General features: G+C 51.8%; 1 protein-coding gene across 2 annotated transcripts in view; it reads right to left on the reverse strand.

The window, feature by feature from the left end:
* SMO (smoothened, frizzled class receptor) overlaps positions 1-17935 on the reverse strand; it is a 28493-nt gene continuing 10558 nt past the window's right edge. The window contains exons 2-13 of one of the 2 annotated variants that reach the window (XM_085005477.1): positions 11206-11320; positions 10204-10409; positions 9282-9491; positions 8867-9039; positions 8054-8273; positions 7834-7957; positions 5994-6086; positions 5425-5533; positions 2904-3089; positions 2326-2474; positions 1741-1875; positions 1-1529 (exon numbers count right to left, since the gene is read on the reverse strand). In XM_085005477.1, the coding sequence (XP_084861603.1) occupies positions 1117-1529; positions 1741-1875; positions 2326-2474; positions 2904-3089; positions 5425-5533; positions 5994-6086; positions 7834-7957; positions 8054-8273; positions 8867-9039; positions 9282-9491; positions 10204-10350 (1959 nt within the window). In that variant the 5' untranslated portion in view covers positions 10351-10409; positions 11206-11320 and the 3' untranslated portion in view covers positions 1-1116. The remainder of the gene's footprint in view (positions 1530-1740; positions 1876-2325; positions 2475-2903; positions 3090-5424; positions 5534-5993; positions 6087-7833; positions 7958-8053; positions 8274-8866; positions 9040-9281; positions 9492-10203; positions 10410-11205; positions 11321-17935) is intronic. The other variant, XM_003134680.6, reaches the window with a different exon arrangement.

Raw genomic sequence — 17935 nt, forward strand, 5'->3', positions numbered from 1 at the left:
TTTATACAAAAACCTTTTATTTACTGTGTATGCTTCGTCTCCCTATCCCTACCCACTGATCTGGAACCCGGCCAGCTGCTAAGGCTTCTTGCTGTCTGGTGCTTGAAACTGGGGCCTTGGGAACTTGGGTGGGGGTTATGGGAGGTGGGAATCCCTTCACCCACTGGTTGTGGAAGTTGAAGGAAGCTCTCCTGCTTGGCTGAAGCGTTAGCAGCTTCCCAGGGTAGCCCCTCAAGTCAGAGGAGCCACCCCCCACTGGACAGAGAAAGAGGAAGAGCGAGCACGTATCTCTTGGTGGCCCAGAGGCTCCCCGGGACTCACGGCTTCTATACCACACCCGGTGCTATAGCTTTAGCTGAACCTGTCTCCCGCCTGGAGAGGGGAGGCCAGCAGTAAAGGGGCGGGGTGGGAGACAGAAAATGCTGTAATTCTGGGTCATCATCAACAAACAGGAAACAGGAGAGGGTGGCCTGGTTGAACTGAAATGGGGAAAGGGGGTGCAGGAAAACACAGGGTGGGTTACTGGCCTGGGGTGGATCCGGCTGGACACTGAGAGGTTACAGCCCCGTGGGCATGGGCATACCCACCCCACAAGCACCCCGGAAAGGGAGGAGGGAGCTCCATCCTCACTTGGACAAAGGGCTAATGGCACAATCAACACTTTGGGTCTGCGAGTGCCAGGGAAGGGCACCCCCGGCACAGAAAAGGGCAGCCAGCCCTTACCTGCCAGACATGGGCTTGGCTGCCTCCCTGGCCACCACCGCCAAATCCCTGTACCGCCACCACTGCTTCCACCTTTTCTGGCCCACCAGAAGCTCTACATACCCCATGACTCCTGTTGGAGATAGATGCTGCCAGCCAGGCTCCAGCTGCTGGGGCAGAAACAAGGACCCTGAGCTCCAGGGCCTGGCCAGGGGTGAGGCCTATGGGTGGCAACGGCAGGGCTCTTTCCCACAGTCCTGCTGCGAGAGCCAGACACGAGGAACTCTCCTGGGGGCGCCGCTGGGCCCTCGGGTTCTCTGGAAGAGCAGACCCTGGGGAAGCACCCTCAGGGAGGAAGATGAGCCTCGGAACGTATTTGTTCCTCCTTCTTGTCCCAGGTCCTGCTCTCCAGGCTCAGAAGTCCGAGTCTGCGTCCATGAGTTCTGCCTCCATCAGGTTGGTGCGGGAGTGAATGGGCCCCAGCCCCGGCCGGCGGCCCTGCACCCAGGCCATGGGAGCTGGGGCGCTGGGCTCTGGGCAGAAGGGGTGGGAGACCAGGGTCCAGGTTCCCTGTCGGCAGGATTCCCCAGCTCCCCAGGCCGCTGCGGCCACCAGGCACTTCTGCCGGGGCAGCTGCGGCAGTCGAGGGACAGCGCTGGAGGTGGGCGCGGGGCCCGGGGCCGGGTGGTGGGGCTCGGGAGGCGGCACCAGCGGGCACACCTCCTTCTTCCTCTTCCTCCGCTTCTTCCTCCGGCCCAGGCGCTTCTCCAGCTCCGGGGAGATCTCTGCCTCAACCAGCCAGAGGTTGGCTTTTTCCTCCGGGGGCACTGGCAGTGAGAGAGAGAGCATGAGCCTGGGACCCTCACTCTGTCTACAGCACCCCTTTTCTCCTGGGATCCCTACTCTTTGAGCTCCGGAACCCAGACTTTAGGTCCTCCAGGGCCTCCCCCTCCCCCGCTGGCACCCCCTCGTGCTCCAGTGCCAGAAACCTCTAGGCTCCGTGTCCCCCATCTTCCTACCGGCGCAGGAACTCCATACCTGGAGTTGCCACGGGGGTGACAGACACATCCTGGGGCAGGATGGCTCCTCTCCGGGCCACCATCTTGGTGACATGCTGGGCCCAGGCAGAAGACACATCGGCCGAGGGCTCGTTGAGGTCAAAGGCCAAACCCGCTGTGGGGTTGGAAGGAAAGGATCAGGTACCCTGACGGCTTAGTGCCTCTTGGGGCCGCTCCTCCCGCGTCCTGTACCGTTCGCCTCCCCCCGCCCACGGCTCCCACTGGACTTGGCACAGAAAAACCGCCCCGCCGATCACAGCAATCTCTCCCCGTCCCCACCCTAAAGAGAGGGGCTCCCAGAAGCCAGAAATCCAGCCTGGAATTCCTCCAGCCCAAGGAGAACAGCTGGAGAAGAAGGATGCTGACGAGGGAGATGAGTTCTTTGAAACCAAAGCACCAGCAAGCGGACCGGAGGGCGGGAACAGAGAGGGGAGAGTGGCCGGGACGAGGGGGCACGAGAGGAGAACCGACGACATGAGCGAGAGGAGGGAGCGCCAAGCCTCACAGCCCTCGAAACAGCCCAGGGAGGGAAGAGGCTCCAGAGAAGGCGAGGCCGGAAGCTCACCCACAGGCCCGTCGTGGGAGACGGTGTGCATGCTGAAGGAGAGCTCCTGGCCTGGGTTCTGCAGCAGCTCGCGCCGCTTGGAGAAGGCCTTGGCAATCATCTTGCTCTTCTTTATCCGTTTGGGCTCGTCATCACTCTGCCCGGTCAACCTGAGGACAGAAAGGGTGGAGGCGTGGGGGAGCCGCTGCTTCCCCTCAAATCTTGCAAAAGACCAGCGAATCCGCTGCATCCAGGGAAGCAGCCTGCAGAGGGCCTCAAGGCCCCAAGGACCCTGAAGGGTAGAAGGCCTCGCTGCAAAAAAAAAAAAAAAAAAAAAAAAGGGCGGGGGCGGGGGCTAGATTGCCAGACTCCAGAGCCGAATTCTCCAATCACTCCACTCACTGGCTCAGCCCTGGGCCCATCCGCCCAAAGACAGGAGGTGCCACCAGGGGGCAGTGGTGAGCCGCAGAAAAAGGTGCTTTCCTGGGCTCAGGGCAGGCCAAGGCTGTGCTGGACAGGTGAGTCCAGACACAGCCTAAAGGATGCCTAGGCTGACAGAGCAAGGAAGCAGGGTCAGGATGGGTTCATGCTGACCCCACCTGCACCAGGTGCGTCTCCAGATGAGCAGTGTGGCCTTGGTCCAGACCCAGGTGCTCATGGCAATGCCGGTTCCAAACATGGCAAATAGGTTGATCTTCTCCACCAGGAGGCTAGGGCGATTCTTGATCTCACAGTCAGGGATGGGCTTCTTGGTGGGCAGCCCGATGGTCACATTGGCCTGGCACCTGAGGCGAAGGGTAGTAGACAGGTGAGGCTTTCTTGGGTCTCCTGGGTGGGTGCCAGACAGAAAATCCAAAGGCTTTAGAAAGAGCGAAGCCCACTGCACAGACTTGCAATCCTGGGTGATCATTAGAGTCACCTGGGTGCCTTTAATGACTCCTGTCTGGGCCGCACCCGAGACGGGTACGTCAAATCTCTGGGGGAGGAACCCAGGCATCAGTGTGGTTTAAAGCTTCTCGCAAGAAAAGCTGGAGGCTTTAAGAAAGAATCTGGGAGTTCCCATTGTGGCTCAGTGGTTAAGGAATCCGACTAGGAACCATGAGGCTTCGGGTTTGATCCCTGGCCTTGCTCAGTGGGTTAAGAATCCAGCATTGCCTTGAACTGTGGTGTAGGTCGCAGACACGGCTTGGATCCCTCATTGCTGTGGCCCTGGTGTAGGCTGGCAGCTACAGCTCTGATTCGACCCCTAACCTGGGAACCTCCATATGCCGCAGGAGCGGCCCAAGAAATGACAAAAAAAAAAAAAAAAGAAAGAATCTGGTGAGTTCCCTGCATGGCTCAGCAGTTAATAAACACAACTAGGATCCATGTGGATGAGGGTTCGATCCCTGGCCTCGCTCAGTGGGTTAAGGATCCTGCACTGCTGTGAGCTGTGGTGTAGGCCAGCAGCTGTAGTTCTGATTCACCCCCTAGCCTGGGAACTTCCATATGCCACGGGTGAGGCCCTAAAAAACAAAGAAAAAAAAAAAAAGAAAGAATCTGAAGCAGTCAGGACTTTTTTTTTTTTTTTTTTTTGTCTTTTTGCCTTTTCTAGGGCCGCTCCTGCAGCATATGGAGATTCCCAGACTAGGGGTCGAATTGGAGCTGTAGCCACCGGCCTACACCAGAGCCACAGTAACTCGGGATCCAAGCCGCATCTGCAACCTACACCACAGCTCACAGCAAAGCCGGATCCTTAACCCACTGAGCAAGGCCAGGGATCGAACTCGCAACCGCATGGTTCCTAGTTGGATTCGTTAACCACTGTGCCACGACAGGAACTCCAAGCAGTCAGGATTTTAATGAGCATTTTAACTACTATTCCTGGTATGGGTAGATGCTACACTTCTTTAAGCAGCTGAGATACCTTACCCTCTCAGATTCATCCTCATTCTGACAGAAAAAGAGCACAGGCAAAACTAGAAAGCATTAGTGGGTTGTTGACCTATTGCAGAGGGGTAACTACGTCTTCCTTTTTTTTTTTTTTTTTTTTTTTAAGGGCCACACTTGCAACATATGGAGGTTCCCAGTCTAGGGGTCCAATCGGAGCTATAGCTCCTGGCCTACGCCACAGCCACAGCAACTCGGGATCCAAACTGCGTCTTCGACCCACACCACAGCTCAGGGCAATGATGGATCCTTGACCCACTGAGCAAGGCCAGGGATCAAACCTGCGTGCTCATGGATACTAGTGGGATTCTTTAACCACTGAGCCATGGCAGAAACTCCAAGGGGTAACTACTTCTGTGCAGAGATTTGCAATAAGCTCTCTAAGAGTACATGAGTAAACATGCAGCAAACTCCTGCATCTGGAGTCCATAAGCAATGAGATTCTGCTGCATAGCACCGGGAACTATATCCAATCACTTGTAATGGAACATGATGGAAGATAATGTGAAAAAAAGAATGTATATAAATGTATAACTGGGTCACTTTGCTGTACAGCAGAAATTGACAGAACACTATAAATCAACTATAATAAAAAAATTTTTTTTAAAAAAGAGTACATGATGGAGTTCCCGTCATGGCACAGCAGAAATGAATCTGACTAGGAACCATGAGGTTGCGGGTTCAATCCCTGGTATCACTCAGTGGGTTAAGGATCTGGCGTTGCTGTTGCTGTGAGCTGTGGTGTAGGTCGCAGATGTGGTTCAGATCCCGCGTGGCTGTGGCTGTGGCGTAGGCTGGCAGCTGTAGCTCCAATTGGACTCCTAGCCTGGGAATCTCCATATGCCTCTGGTGCGGCCCTAAAAAAAAAAAAAAGACTACATGAGAAGCAGAGAGCAACTTCTGTGGCCAACACAGGGTCGGTCAGAGAAGCCAAAACATGATGGCCTAACAGTTACAAATGCGCCAGTCAGACAGCTTTGGGGAGCAGAGGGAAGGGCGGAGTTAAGGAGCGACTGAGGGCTGTTTGCAAATTACAGAGCAACTAACAGCTTAAGCACCCAGAGCAACCTGCAGTTGGGCTGTGCCTCCTGCCGCTGAGGCAGGGACCTGGCAGACCCCTGCTGGACAGCAGAGGAGGGTCGTCTCCAGCTCCCACCACTGTGGGCCCCAAGCCCCCAGGCCCCCACTCACAGCACGTAGTCCCGGAAGCTGCGCTCCCACTCAGCCTGGTTGAAGAAGTCATAGAAGTGGCAGCTGAAAGTGATGAGCACAAAGCCAAAGGCCAGGAAGCCAAAAATGCCTGTGGAGGGACGGGCGGGAGGAGATGGGGTGTCACCAATCCCAGGTGTGGAAGCAGCAGTGGAGAGGGTGGTACTCACCCCCCCCAGGGCCTGAAAGACGGCTGAGTCTGGGGTGAACTCAAGCTGGGCTCAGTTCAAGAGCTGTATTCTCCAAAATAAGGCAAGATTTGGGGGCACTTGAGGCCACTCGGGGCGGGGGCAGTGGGAGGGAAGCGGGTATGAGGAAGCCTTGTTGACATGAACTTGAATTCTTCCACTTGAGAAGGATGCTACCTTCTCTTTTGAGCTGTTGTTACCACCACCACCACCACACACACACACACACACACACACACACACACACACACACACACACACACACAGCCCTGTCTTGCCTTCCTCGCTGCTAACTTGCCGCACAGTGTACTGCGGCCCCCAAGACCCTCCCTCGGGGGTGCGGTGCGGGGCCGGCCCTCTCACCCAGGCGCAGCATGGTCTCGTTGATCTTGCTGGCTGCCTTCTCGCTCAGCAGCCCAGGGTGGTTGCTCTTGATGGAGAACAGGGTCATGACCCCTGAACAGAGGGAGATGGCAGACATTAGCGAGGGCCAGGCCCCTCTCCTGGGAGGGATGGGTGTGTGGCAGGGGAGGGTGCCATGGCCCTGGCATCCCGGGACTGGTGACTCCTGTGCTAATTTAAAGCTTAGGAACCGGAGACACTGGAACACAGCCGATGGCAGACGTGCCATGGAAAGCCTGGGGCACAGCACAGATGGACAGTTGAGACAAAAGATGCCTCAGTCCTAGTGCGACACCCTCCCCCCCCGACCAAGTAAGGCAGCCAGGTGAAAGCTCTTATGATGGAAGAGGCATAAGAAACTCCAGGACAGCGCTGGCCAAGAGAAATACAATATGAGCCATGTGCATAACCTCAAATTTTCTAGAAGCCACCTTAAAAAGACGCAAATGAAACTAATGTATTTTATAAACAATATATCATTGGTTTTGTGTGTGCGTTTTATTTTATTTATTTATTTTTTGCTTTTTAGGGCCGCACTCACAGCATATGGAAGTTCCCAGGCTAGAGATCTAATCGGAGCTACAGCTGCTGGCCTATGCCACAGCCACGGCAACGCCAGATCCAAGCTATGTCTGCCACCTATGCCGCAGCTCATGGCAACACTGGATCCTTAACCCACTGAGTGAGGCCAGGGATCGAACCATATCCTCATGAATCCTAGTTGGGTTTGTTTCTGCTGAGCCACAACCGGAACTCCTGTGTATGTTTTTTATGGCCACTGGCAGCCTATGGAGTTCCCAGGCCAGGGATCAGATCCAAGCTGAGCCATAGTTGCAACCTATGCATGCCGAAGCTGTGGTAGCGCAGGATCCTTAATCCATGGTGCTGGGGGTCGAACCTGTGTCCCAGCACTGCAGAGACACAGCTGATCCCACTGGGCCACAGCAGGAATGTCTAAACAATATATATCATTGTTTATGACACTATCATTTCAACATGCAATCTGTACAAGTTGTTAATGAGATAGTTTACTTTTGTGAGCGCTGAGTCTTTGAAGTGTGGTGTGTATTTTATACTCATGACACATCTCAGTCTGGACTAGTTTCAACACACGAGGCCAGTGGCTACCATACAGGACAGCACGGATAGAAAACATAAATCAGAGGCTTGGCCACTGCCAAAAAGAGGGAGAAGAGGTGGGCTGAACAGATGGCTGACAGTGCTGAGGAAGTTTACAAAGAAAACTCAACAAAAATGAGCTGAGATACAGAGGCTTATTGTGGAGGTGGCAGATTGAGACAGGGAAATGAGGGAACAGAATCTGTGCATGTTGTGTAAACTGTGTGTGTGTGTGTGTGTGTGTGTGTGTGTGTGTGTGTTTGCACGCGTACACTGTGGGCAGAAAGGACGAGAAGCCAAGCTCCAAAGACTGAGCGGGTATATAGATTTGGGGTGCACATGTGAGCAAAGGCCCCCCAGTTGGCCCACGTGGACAGGGTAGGTTCCTCGGAGTGTTCATCACACAAGGGCATCTGGCCAGTGCTGGGCAGGGGCTGGAACCCAGCACAAGCTCTGCTCAAGCCGTGAGCCCTGGCACAAGGTCCAGAGTCAGGAGAGTATTTTTCTGGCCCACACAAAGGTGCTGCCCCACACCAAGGGCTATGATGCTGTGTCTGCCTACCTTCCACTTTGCCCCAAAGCCCTGGGCAAGGGCAGCAGGGCCGGCAGGTCCTGGCTCCTACTTACACAGAGCAGGTGCTCAGCACATCCTGCTGCCCCACCAGTCCTGGTCCTGACTCACCTCGGATGAGGAAGTAACCGCCCACAACCAGCACCAGGCCGATTGGGGCCAGCACAAAGCCGGCACGGTATCGGTAGTTCTTATAGCCCACAAAACAGATGCCACTCACGGAGTCCCCATCCACCTGTGACAGGAAGGGGTGGGGGTGGGGGGTAGAATCTGTCACTGCTCCCCTCTCCCAAGCCCACCCCACTCAGTCCCCCTCCACCAGTCACTATACCTGGGCCACAGCAAGGATGGCCACAGTGAGGACAAAGGGGAGCGACCACGTGAGCAGGTGGAAGTAGGAGGTCTTGCCCGAGAGAGGCTGGTAGGTGGTCCCCAGGGCTTTGAAGGAGGTGTGCCAAGCATAAGTGAGGACCACAAACCAGACGACACCAGCCATCAGGGCGTAGTACACGATGACAAAGATGATGACGCAGGACAGTGTCTCGTTAGAGCTGCGCAGACATGTGAGGTGTCACTTGGGGTGGTCATTGTGCCAGCCTGACACCAGCCCTTGACTTCTTTTTTTTTTTTTCTTTTTTGCTATTTTAGGGCTGCACTTGCAGCTTATGAAGGTTCCCAGGCTAGGGATCAAATCGGAGCTGTAGCCATCGGCCTACACCACAGCCACAGCAACACGGGATCCGAGCCACATCTTCGACCTATACCACAGCTCACGGCAACGCTGGATCCTTAACCCACTGAGCAAGGCCAGGGATCAAACCCACATCCTTATGGATCCTAGTCGGGTTTGTTAACTTCTGAGCCATGACGGGAGCTCCCACCCCCGTCCTTGACTTCTAAGGTCTGGAGTTCCCCTAGGAGTCAGGGCTTGCAGACTGGACTCGGGCCAGGAGTGAAGAGGAGGTGGAAGATGCCCCTTTGAACGGTCACAATCCAGGAGCTAACGCTGGAGACCTTGGGTGCAACGAGGCAGCGCTGAATCCTACATTGAAATCTCCATTTCAAATCCAACCTGCCCCTTTTATGGAAAAGACATGTCAGCCTCCTCCCTTCGCTCACCCCTCGGGGTCCCCAAGGCACCTACGTGGGCTCCCCAAGCCTCATGGTGCCATCAGCGCGGCAGACGATCTCCCGGCGGGCACCGTCCATGAACTGGGCCAGCCAGCCAATGCTGCCCACGAAGAAACAGGCATTGACGTAGAAGAGAATGACAGCAGGGTAGCGATTGGAATTCCGCCAGTCAGCCACAAAGGTGGCCTGGAAGACAGAAGTGGGGCCCGTTCTGTGAGGTTAGGGTTATTCTGCTGCTCTTATCTGAACCCCAACCCATCTTATCCCCACCCTTCCCCGGAGACCCTGCCAAGGCCTCCTCGCCCCACTCCCAGAGCCCAGCCTCGCTCACTGACCATCGCCCCCCTTCCTACTTGACAGGCTGGCTGAGGGTCCTGGGCCCCGCCACTACCCCGACCCTGCCGCCCCCGGGCCTGCCCTCGGCTGACCAGGGTGAAGAGCGTGCAGAGGCCCGTGACGGCCCCGAAGGCCGCGATGTAGCTGTGCATGTCCTGGTGCTCGGCCTCGGTGAAGAGCGGGTTCTGGCACTGGATCCCGCAGCCCTCCACGTCCTCGTACCAGCTCTTGGGGTTGTCGGTCCGAACCAAGGGGGCCTCGCATTGACCTGAACTGTTGAACTTGATGTTCTGCACCTCATTCTGGCAAGGAGAGGGGGAGAGGAGCGTGCCAAGGGAGGCAGTAGGCTCGGGGCCACCTTTGGTTTAATAAGAGGCATGGGGGGCGGGGGGCGCGTGGCTGAGAGGCTGAGAACACAGGCGCTGCAGACGACCTGCCAGGATCTGAATCTCCGTCTTCCCAATGACTCTGCAGCCCCGGGCAAATTATCTGACCTCTCTGTTAGCTCAGTTTCCTGCTGTATGAGCTAGCAATACCTACCTCATGGTGTGGTCTAAGGGTTAAATAAATATAAGGTGTAAGATGCCTATAATGGCATTTGGAAGGTAGCAGATAATAATAATTAGGGTTATGGCATCATTGCTGTTATCATTAATGCTCTCTCTTTCACCACCCAGAACTAGATCACATCTCTGTCTTGGGTTCTCCAGCTGTTTTACAGCGAACCCCTTGACTCCCGAAATACACGATGAACTTCCTGTGGATGGGGTCCTGTGATCCATGACGCCTGGAACCCCCCAACATCTAGCAGAGCGGGTGCTCGAAAATCTTTTATAAATAGATAAATAATCCCTGATGGACTGGCGCCGTCAGCGAGCTTCAGTTGGGGTCCGTGACCTGCTGACGCTGTGGCTGTAGACTCAGGATCTCCCTGTAGACTCTGGGCTCCCTGCCCCAGCCCTGCCTCCTGCTGGGCCCTCTCCTGTACCTGGTCCTGCCCCACAGAGCACTCACCGGGCAGCCCTCAGGGAAGTGGTCGGGGGTGCAGCGCAGGAAGTCGGGCCAGCCCCGCTCCCTCTCCACGATGGCACAGGGGCCTCGGGTGGCCTGGCAGAGGGTGCGGCTGGGCAGCTCCACCCGGTCGTTCTCGCACTTGGGCATGTACACGGCACACAGCAGAGGCTGGATCACTGCCCAGCAGCGGGGGGCGTTCCGGAGGCCTGGGGGTAGCAACAGTGGGGACACGTTACAGCCAAGTCCCTTCCTCACGCCGGGCCACAGACACAGCTATTCCCCAGGCCTAAGGCGCCTCTTTTTGCCACGCTGCAGGCCATGACTGCTCAGAACTGCGAGGCACAGAATTTCTCAGCAGGGCATTTGGGCAGGACATTTTTTTTTTTTTTTTTTTGGCAGTGCCTGCAGCATGCAGAGGTTTCCAGGCCAGGGATGGAACCCATGCCACAGCTGTAAACCAGAGCCACCAGATCCTTAACCAGCTGAGCCATAAGAGAACTTTCAGCAAAAGATTCTTTATGCTGCAGGACTGTCCCATGTACTGCAGGACATTTAGCATCCCTAGTCCCTGCCCATTAAATGCCAACAGAACTCCTAAGTCCTGGTGACAACCCAAAAATGCTCCCCTACCCCTCCGACTCCGGGGTGGGGATTAGAAGAGACTTGAAGAGGAGCGGCTGGGGTGCTAGTGACAATCTATTTCTTGATCTGATACTGGTCACGTGGGTGTATTTACCTTGTGAAAATATACACTTTTTGGATGTCTATTACAGTTCCATTAGGGTTTTCTAAAAACTGCCCTTTCCAAATGCCCTGCTAGAGAATGTTAGCCCCCGTGGCTGAGGACCCCAGGTGGATGGACCTTTTAGCTTTTTGGGGGGAGTCTTAAAATCTTTACAGTCCACGGGAAGGAGGGCTGGGGGCTCCACCCCCACAGGACCCACACATCAGAACCAGGAGGTGTCTCCCTCTGCCCAGACCCCAGGACCCTGTTCCTCTTACCAAGCCGAGGTGAGATAGAGAACAGGTAGGAGCTTAAGAAGAGGTAGTCGGGGGAGCCAGGTCCTCCAAAGCCAGAGGAGGAAGCAGGAAATCAGATGGAGAGAAACAGAGGAGGCTGTGTCCAGCGCAGGGGGAGGAAAGGCGTTGTCAGCAAGATGAAAACAGATGGAGGTCTCCCAGCACCCTGCCTGCCCCCACCCCCAGCCTCTACTCTGCTTCCCCTGGCTGGGCTCACTCAGCACTCTGCCCCCTTTGCCCTGCCTGAATCCCTGCTTCCGGAACACCTAGTTCCCAAACAAGAAGTTGTATTAGGAGAAGCTTCTGAGGGCGTGTGAGGCCAGCATGGGTGACCGTCCAGGCTGGGAGTGGTGCGGGCAGGTACCTGCCCTTTAGGGGAGGGAGGCAATATAGCAGAGGGATTAGGAGCAGGGACACTGCCATTAGCCTGCCTGAGTCCAGATCTTGGCTCTGCCCTTTCCTGGCTGTGTGATCTTGGGCAAATTACTTTGGGGAGCTCCTGTTGTGGCGAAGCGTAGACGCATCTGACTAGTATCCATGAGGGTGCGGGTCAGATCCCTGGCCTCAGTCAGTGGGTCGGGGATCCGGTGGTATAGGTCGCAGACATAGCTCCGATCCCATGTTGCTGTGGCTGTGGTGAAGGCCTGCAGCTGTACCTCCGATTTGACCCCTAGCCTGGAAGCTTCCATGTGCCATGGGTGTGGTCCTAAAAAAAAAAATTACTTTATCTCTCTCTAGCCTCAGTTTTCTCATCTGTGAAATGAGGATAACAGATTTACCCCCGTGGAACTGTGGTGCAGAGTGAGATAACAGGTCAAGTGTGCTTAGCACAGCATATGTCATACAGTAAGGGCTCAAGAAATAGTCGTTGTTGGAGTTCCCATTATGGCTCAGTGGTAACGAACTCAACTAGTTATCCATGAGGACTCGGGTTCGATCCCTGGCCTCACTCAGTGGGTTGGGGATCCAGTGTTGCCATGAGCTGTGGTGTGGGTTGCAGACACAGCTCGGATCCTACGTTGCGGTGGCTGTGGTGTAGGCTGGTGGCTAGAGGTAGATTTGAACGCCAGCCGGGGAACTTCCATATGCTGTGGGTGCGGCCCTAAAAAGACAGAGAAAGAAGGAAAGAACGAACAAACAACGAATGGGGCAGGGAGGAGGGGGGAGGAAGAAATAGTCCTTGCTGCTCTGCTTCACTGAGGCCTCTGGCCACTGCCAGCTCTCACCAGACGAAGCCCATCCCGGAGTGCAGACCAAGTTCCTGTCACTTGAAGAAGCAATGTCCTCGGGGGAGGAGTCCCAGACCTGACTCACATCAGAATCACCTGGGGGACCCTTATCACTCTGGATGGAGAACCCCAAAAGTCTGACAGGGTGTGAACGGAGAACACAGCCGTGGCTGCCAGGGGTGGGGCAGGAGAGGAGTTTGCCTACCAAGGGCCAGCACAAGGGAACATTCGGGGTGATGGGACTGCTCGCTACCTTGCATACGGTTTGCTGGATCCACAACTCCATGCGTTTGTCTGAACTCAGAACTGTGACAGCAACGAAAAGGTGGATTTTACCAGATGTAAATACATTTTAAATGGGAAGGAGCGCCCCAGAGTAAAATGTATTTTAGAAGGGCAATAGGCAGGTGGTCGATGTCGTGGAATACGGGCTGGCCTTCGAGACTTGCTCCATCACTAACACGTGGTACAAATGATGTTCCCAGACCCTCGAGCCTGGAGAGTAGAAGAAGCCGTTTGGCTTTTGCCTGGTCTCTTGGAAAACTCGTTCTTCGAACACCAGTGGCCATGTAATAAAACCAACTATCCAGAGGCTGTCCTGCTAGGGAGGCTCTGGGACCAGAAGAAGAAAGAGAAAGAGATGCTGGGTTTTTCCAGTTATCCCAGTGAAAGCCACAGATATCAGGGAACAGAAACAAGCCATCTCTGCCAAGCGCTACCCAGACTGCAGATTCATGAACAAAAGAATGGTTCTTGTTTTAAGCCACCAAATTTCAGAGTGGTTTGCAATATAACAATAATAACTAGAACACACACACGATATTGTGTTATTTTTCTGGATTTTGTGATGTTTGTGGCAATGACCAGCTTTTTAAAATGTGTAAATTGTTTTTCTTTTTTTCTCATTTTAAATATTGTTTTGTACTTTAAAAACTCCTCAAGGGAGTTCCCTTCATGGCTCAGTAGTTAACGAATCCGACTAGGAACCATGAGGTTGCGGGTTCGATCCTTGGCCTCACCCAGTGGGTTAAGGATCCGGCGTTGCTGTGAGCTGTAGCGTAGGTTGCAGATGCGACTCAGATCCCACGCTGTGTGGCTGTGGCTGTGGCGTAGGCTCCAATTAGACCCCTAGCCTGGGAACCTCCATATGCCATGGGTGTGGCCCTGGAAAAGACAAAAAAATAATAATAACAATAAAAAAATAAAAATAAAAATTCCTCAGGGAAAAGATAGACTCTTGAAGAAATCCTGCAAACTACTGCCTTTGGGATGGATAAGCAATGAGATCCTGGTCTACAGCACTGGGAACTATATCTAGTCCCTTATGACAGAGCACGAAAATGTGAGAAAAAGGAATGCATAGGTGTATATGTGACTGGGTCACCTTGCTGTATAGTAGAAAATGGACAGAACACTGTAAACCAGCTATAACGGAAAAAAATAAAAATCATAAATAAATAAATGAATCATAAAAGACAATTGAGGAGGCATCTAGGAAAAACTAAGTTGGCTCCTTACCCCATAGCTTACATAAAAATAAATTCCAGAAGAATCAAAAATAACTACATTATTATTTTTTTTGGCCACATCCATGGCATATGGAAGTTCCTGGGCCAGGGACCGAATCTACACCATATCAGTGACCTGAGCTGCTGCAGTGACAACACTGGATCCTTAACCCACTGCATCACGAGGGAACTCCAAACAATAACTACATTATTTTTGTTGTTGTTGTTGTTGTTGTTGTTGTTGCTATTTCTTGGGCCGCTCCCGCGGCATATGGAGGTTCCCAGGCTAGGGGTTGAATCGGAGCTGTAGCCACCGGCCTACGCCAGAGCCACAGCAACACGGGATCCGAGCCGCGTCTGCAACCTACACCACAGCTCACGGCAACGCCGGATCGTTAACCCACTGAGCAAGGGCAGGGACCGAACCCGCAACCTCATGGTTCCTAGTCGGATTCGTTAACCACTGCGCCACGACGGGAACTCCTACATTATTTTTTAAAACTAGAGTGCTAGAAGAAAAAGTGGAAAATGTTTCTTAAAAAATTAAAAAAAAAAAAAAAAACAAACCCTTAGAATGGAGAAAGCTTTCTGAAGTATGGCACAAAACCTAGAAGTTATGAAGTAGAAGATTTACAGAAAAGACTTCAGAAAAAATAGACAAATTTAGTAGGGTAAAAAACAAACAGGATTGTAAGAAAAACACTACCCTGAGAAAATTTATTTCCAATACATATCACAGGTAAAGAATTAATTTCTTTATACACATAAAGTTCTCCCAAATCAATAAGAAATCCATAGTCCTATAGAAAATTAGGCAATGACAAACAACAGAGTACACACAGAAAATACAAATGACCTTTAAAAACATAAAGGGCGGGGGGCAAAAAAAAAAAAAAAACATAAAGAGGAGTTCTCTTGAGGTATGGTAGGTTAAGGATACAGCATTGTCACTGCAGCGGTTTGGGTTGCTGCTGTGGCATAGGTTCAATCCCTGGTCCGGGAACTTCCACAAGCCACAGGTACAGCCAAAAAAAGTAAAACCATGAAGAGATACTCAGTCCCACTCTTAATAAATGCGAAATAAGGATTTATTCGATTTATTTGAGCTGTGGTGTGGGTAGCGGACACGGCTCAGGTCTGGCATTGCTGTGGCTCTGGTATAGGCAGCTCCGATTCAACCTTTAGCCTGGGAACCTCTGCATGCGTGGGTGTGGCTCTAAAAAAACAAAAGACAAAAAAAAAAAAAAAAAAGTGAAATAAAACTACAATGACAGGAGTTCCCATCATGGCTCAGAGAAACGAATCTGACTAGCATCCATGAGGACACAGGTTCAATCCCTGGCCTGGCTCAGTGGGTTAAGGATTCAGAATTGCCATGAGCTATGGTGTAGGTCACAGACTCGATTTGGATCCCACAATGCTGTGGCTGTGGTGTACGCCAGCAGCTACAGTGCTGATTCAACCCCTAACTTGGGAACCTCCATATGCTGCTGCAGGTGCACCCTAAAAAAAAAAGACCGAAAAAAAAAAAAAAAACTATAACGACATATATGTTTTAACCTTTAGAGGGATAAAGACCAAAACATTTGAGAATACTATACCGGCAAGTGTGGGGGAAACTTGTATTTTTGAATGTTTTCAGTAGAAATAAAAATCAGTAAACACTCCTGGAGATCATTTGACTTTAGCTGTCAAATATTATACTAGCAATTCCACCTAATCATTCACAAAGATTGTATGTAAGATTATTCATTGCAGCATTGTTGCAATAGAAAGCGTAGAAACATCCTTAATGTATACCCCATCAATAAGAGACCTACTTAATAAACTACCACACATTGGGAGTTTCCGCTGTGGCTTGGAAGGTTATGAACCCAAGGAGCATCCATAAGGATGTAGGTTTGATCACTGGCCTTGCTCAGTGGATTAAAGATCCGGCATTGCCCTAAGCTGTGGTGTAGGTCTCAGATGCAGCTAGGATCTGGCGTTGCTGTGGCTGGGGCATAGGTTGGCAGCTGTAGCTCTGATTAGACCTCTAGCCTGGAGACCTCCGTGTGCCTCAGGTGTGGCCCTAAAAAGACAAAGGACAAAAAAAAATTCACGACATTTTAAACTTAAAAAGGAATTTCACAACACATAAATCAACTATACGTCAATAAAACTTTTTATTTTATTTATTTTTATTTTTATTTTTTTTGTCTTTTCAGGGCTGCACCTGCCAGTATATGGAGGTTCCCAAGTTAAGGGTCGAGTTGGAACTGCAGCTGCCGGCCCACACCACAGCAATGCCAGATCTGAGCAGTATCTTTGATCTACACCACAGCTCACAGCAGTGCCAGATCCTTAACCCACCGAGAGAGGCCAGGGATGGAACCTGCGTCCTCGTGGATACTAGTCAGATTTGTTTCCACTGAGCCAAGACAGGAACTCCCAATAAAACTTTTTAAAAGGTGGGGGTGGGGGAGAAGGACTTGGGGAGAGGTTCCCACTGTGGTGCAGTAAGTTAAGTATCTAGCGTTGTCATTGCAGCGGCTGCTGTGGTACGGTTTGATCCCTGAGCCTGAACTTCCACATAATGTGGACACCACCAAGAAAAATTTCAACATCCATCCATGATAAAAATAATAACTGGGGAGTTCTCATTGTGGCTCAGTGTCGCAGGTTCCATCCCTGGCCTTGCTCAGTGGGTTAAGGTTCTGATGTTGCCATAAGCTGCATCGTAAAGTCGCAAATGGGGCTCAGATCCAATGTTGCCATGGCTGTGGCGAAGCCGGCAGCTGCAGCTCCAATTCAACCCCTAGCCCGGGAAATTCCATATGTTAAAATTCTTTTTAGGTGTGACCCTAAAAAGAAATAATAATAACTTGGGTTTGGGGGGATTTTTGTGTGTCTTTTTAGGGCCAGACCCTCTGCATATGGAGGTTCCCAGGCTAGGGGTAGAATTGGAACTGCAGTTGCTGGCCTACACCACAGCCACAGCAGCACCAGATCTGAGCCAAATCTGCAACCTACACTACAGCTCCTGGCAAGGCCGGATCCTTAACCCACTGAGCGAGCCCAGGATGGAACCCAGTCCTCATGGATGCTAGTTGGTTTCGTTACTGCTGAGCCACAACGGGACCTCCAAGAATAATAACAATTGGAAAAATAATAATTATTGGAAAATTAGGAATAGAAGAAAACTTCCTTAATCTGATAAAACATAACTACAAGAAATCTACACTAAACATCATATTAAATGGCGAAAGCAAGAAAAGCTTTCTCTATTTTTTTCATTTGTTAAAATTTTATTGAAGTATATTTGATGTAGAATGCTGTGATAGGAGTTCCCACCATGGCTAAGTGGTTAGCGAACCTGACTAGCATCCATGAGGACGTGGGTTTGATCCCTGGCCTCGCTCAGTGGGTTAAGGATCCAGCATTGCCGTGAGCTGTGGTGTAGGTCGCAGATGTGGCTCGGATCTGGTGTTGCTGTGGCTCTGGCACAGGCCAGCGGCTACAGCTCTGATTGAACCCTTAGCCTGGGAACCTCCATATGCCATGGGTGTGGCCCTAAACGACAAAAAAAATTTTTTTTAATTAAAAAAAAAGGATGTCGTGATAATTTCTGTTGTACAACAAAGTGGTCCAGTTATACACACACACACACACACACACACACACACACACCCCTACCCTTTTTCAGATTCTCTTCCCATACAGATTATCACATAATATGAGGGAGAGTTCCCTGTGCTATGCAACAAGTGAAAAGCTTTCTCTTTAGGATGCGAAAAAAAGTCAAGGATGAAGGATGCTGCCACTATTATCACTTCCATTTAACAATGTACTGGAGGCCTTAAGCAGGGCAGTAAGGCAATAAAGATGAAGATACATGGCTTGAAAAGGGAGAAACGAAAATCCTTATTACCAAATGAGATGACTAGGTCTGCAGTATAAATTTAGCTAGTTTACTGGACTCAGAACCAATCATAT

Source organism: Sus scrofa, chromosome 18 (genome assembly GCF_054392235.1).
Source record: "Sus scrofa isolate SSC_HxYL_T2T_F1_AM1 chromosome 18, Sscrofa_HxYL_maternal_Yorkshire_Landrace_v2.0, whole genome shotgun sequence".
Classification (NCBI taxonomy): Eukaryota; Metazoa; Chordata; class Mammalia; order Artiodactyla; family Suidae; genus Sus; species Sus scrofa.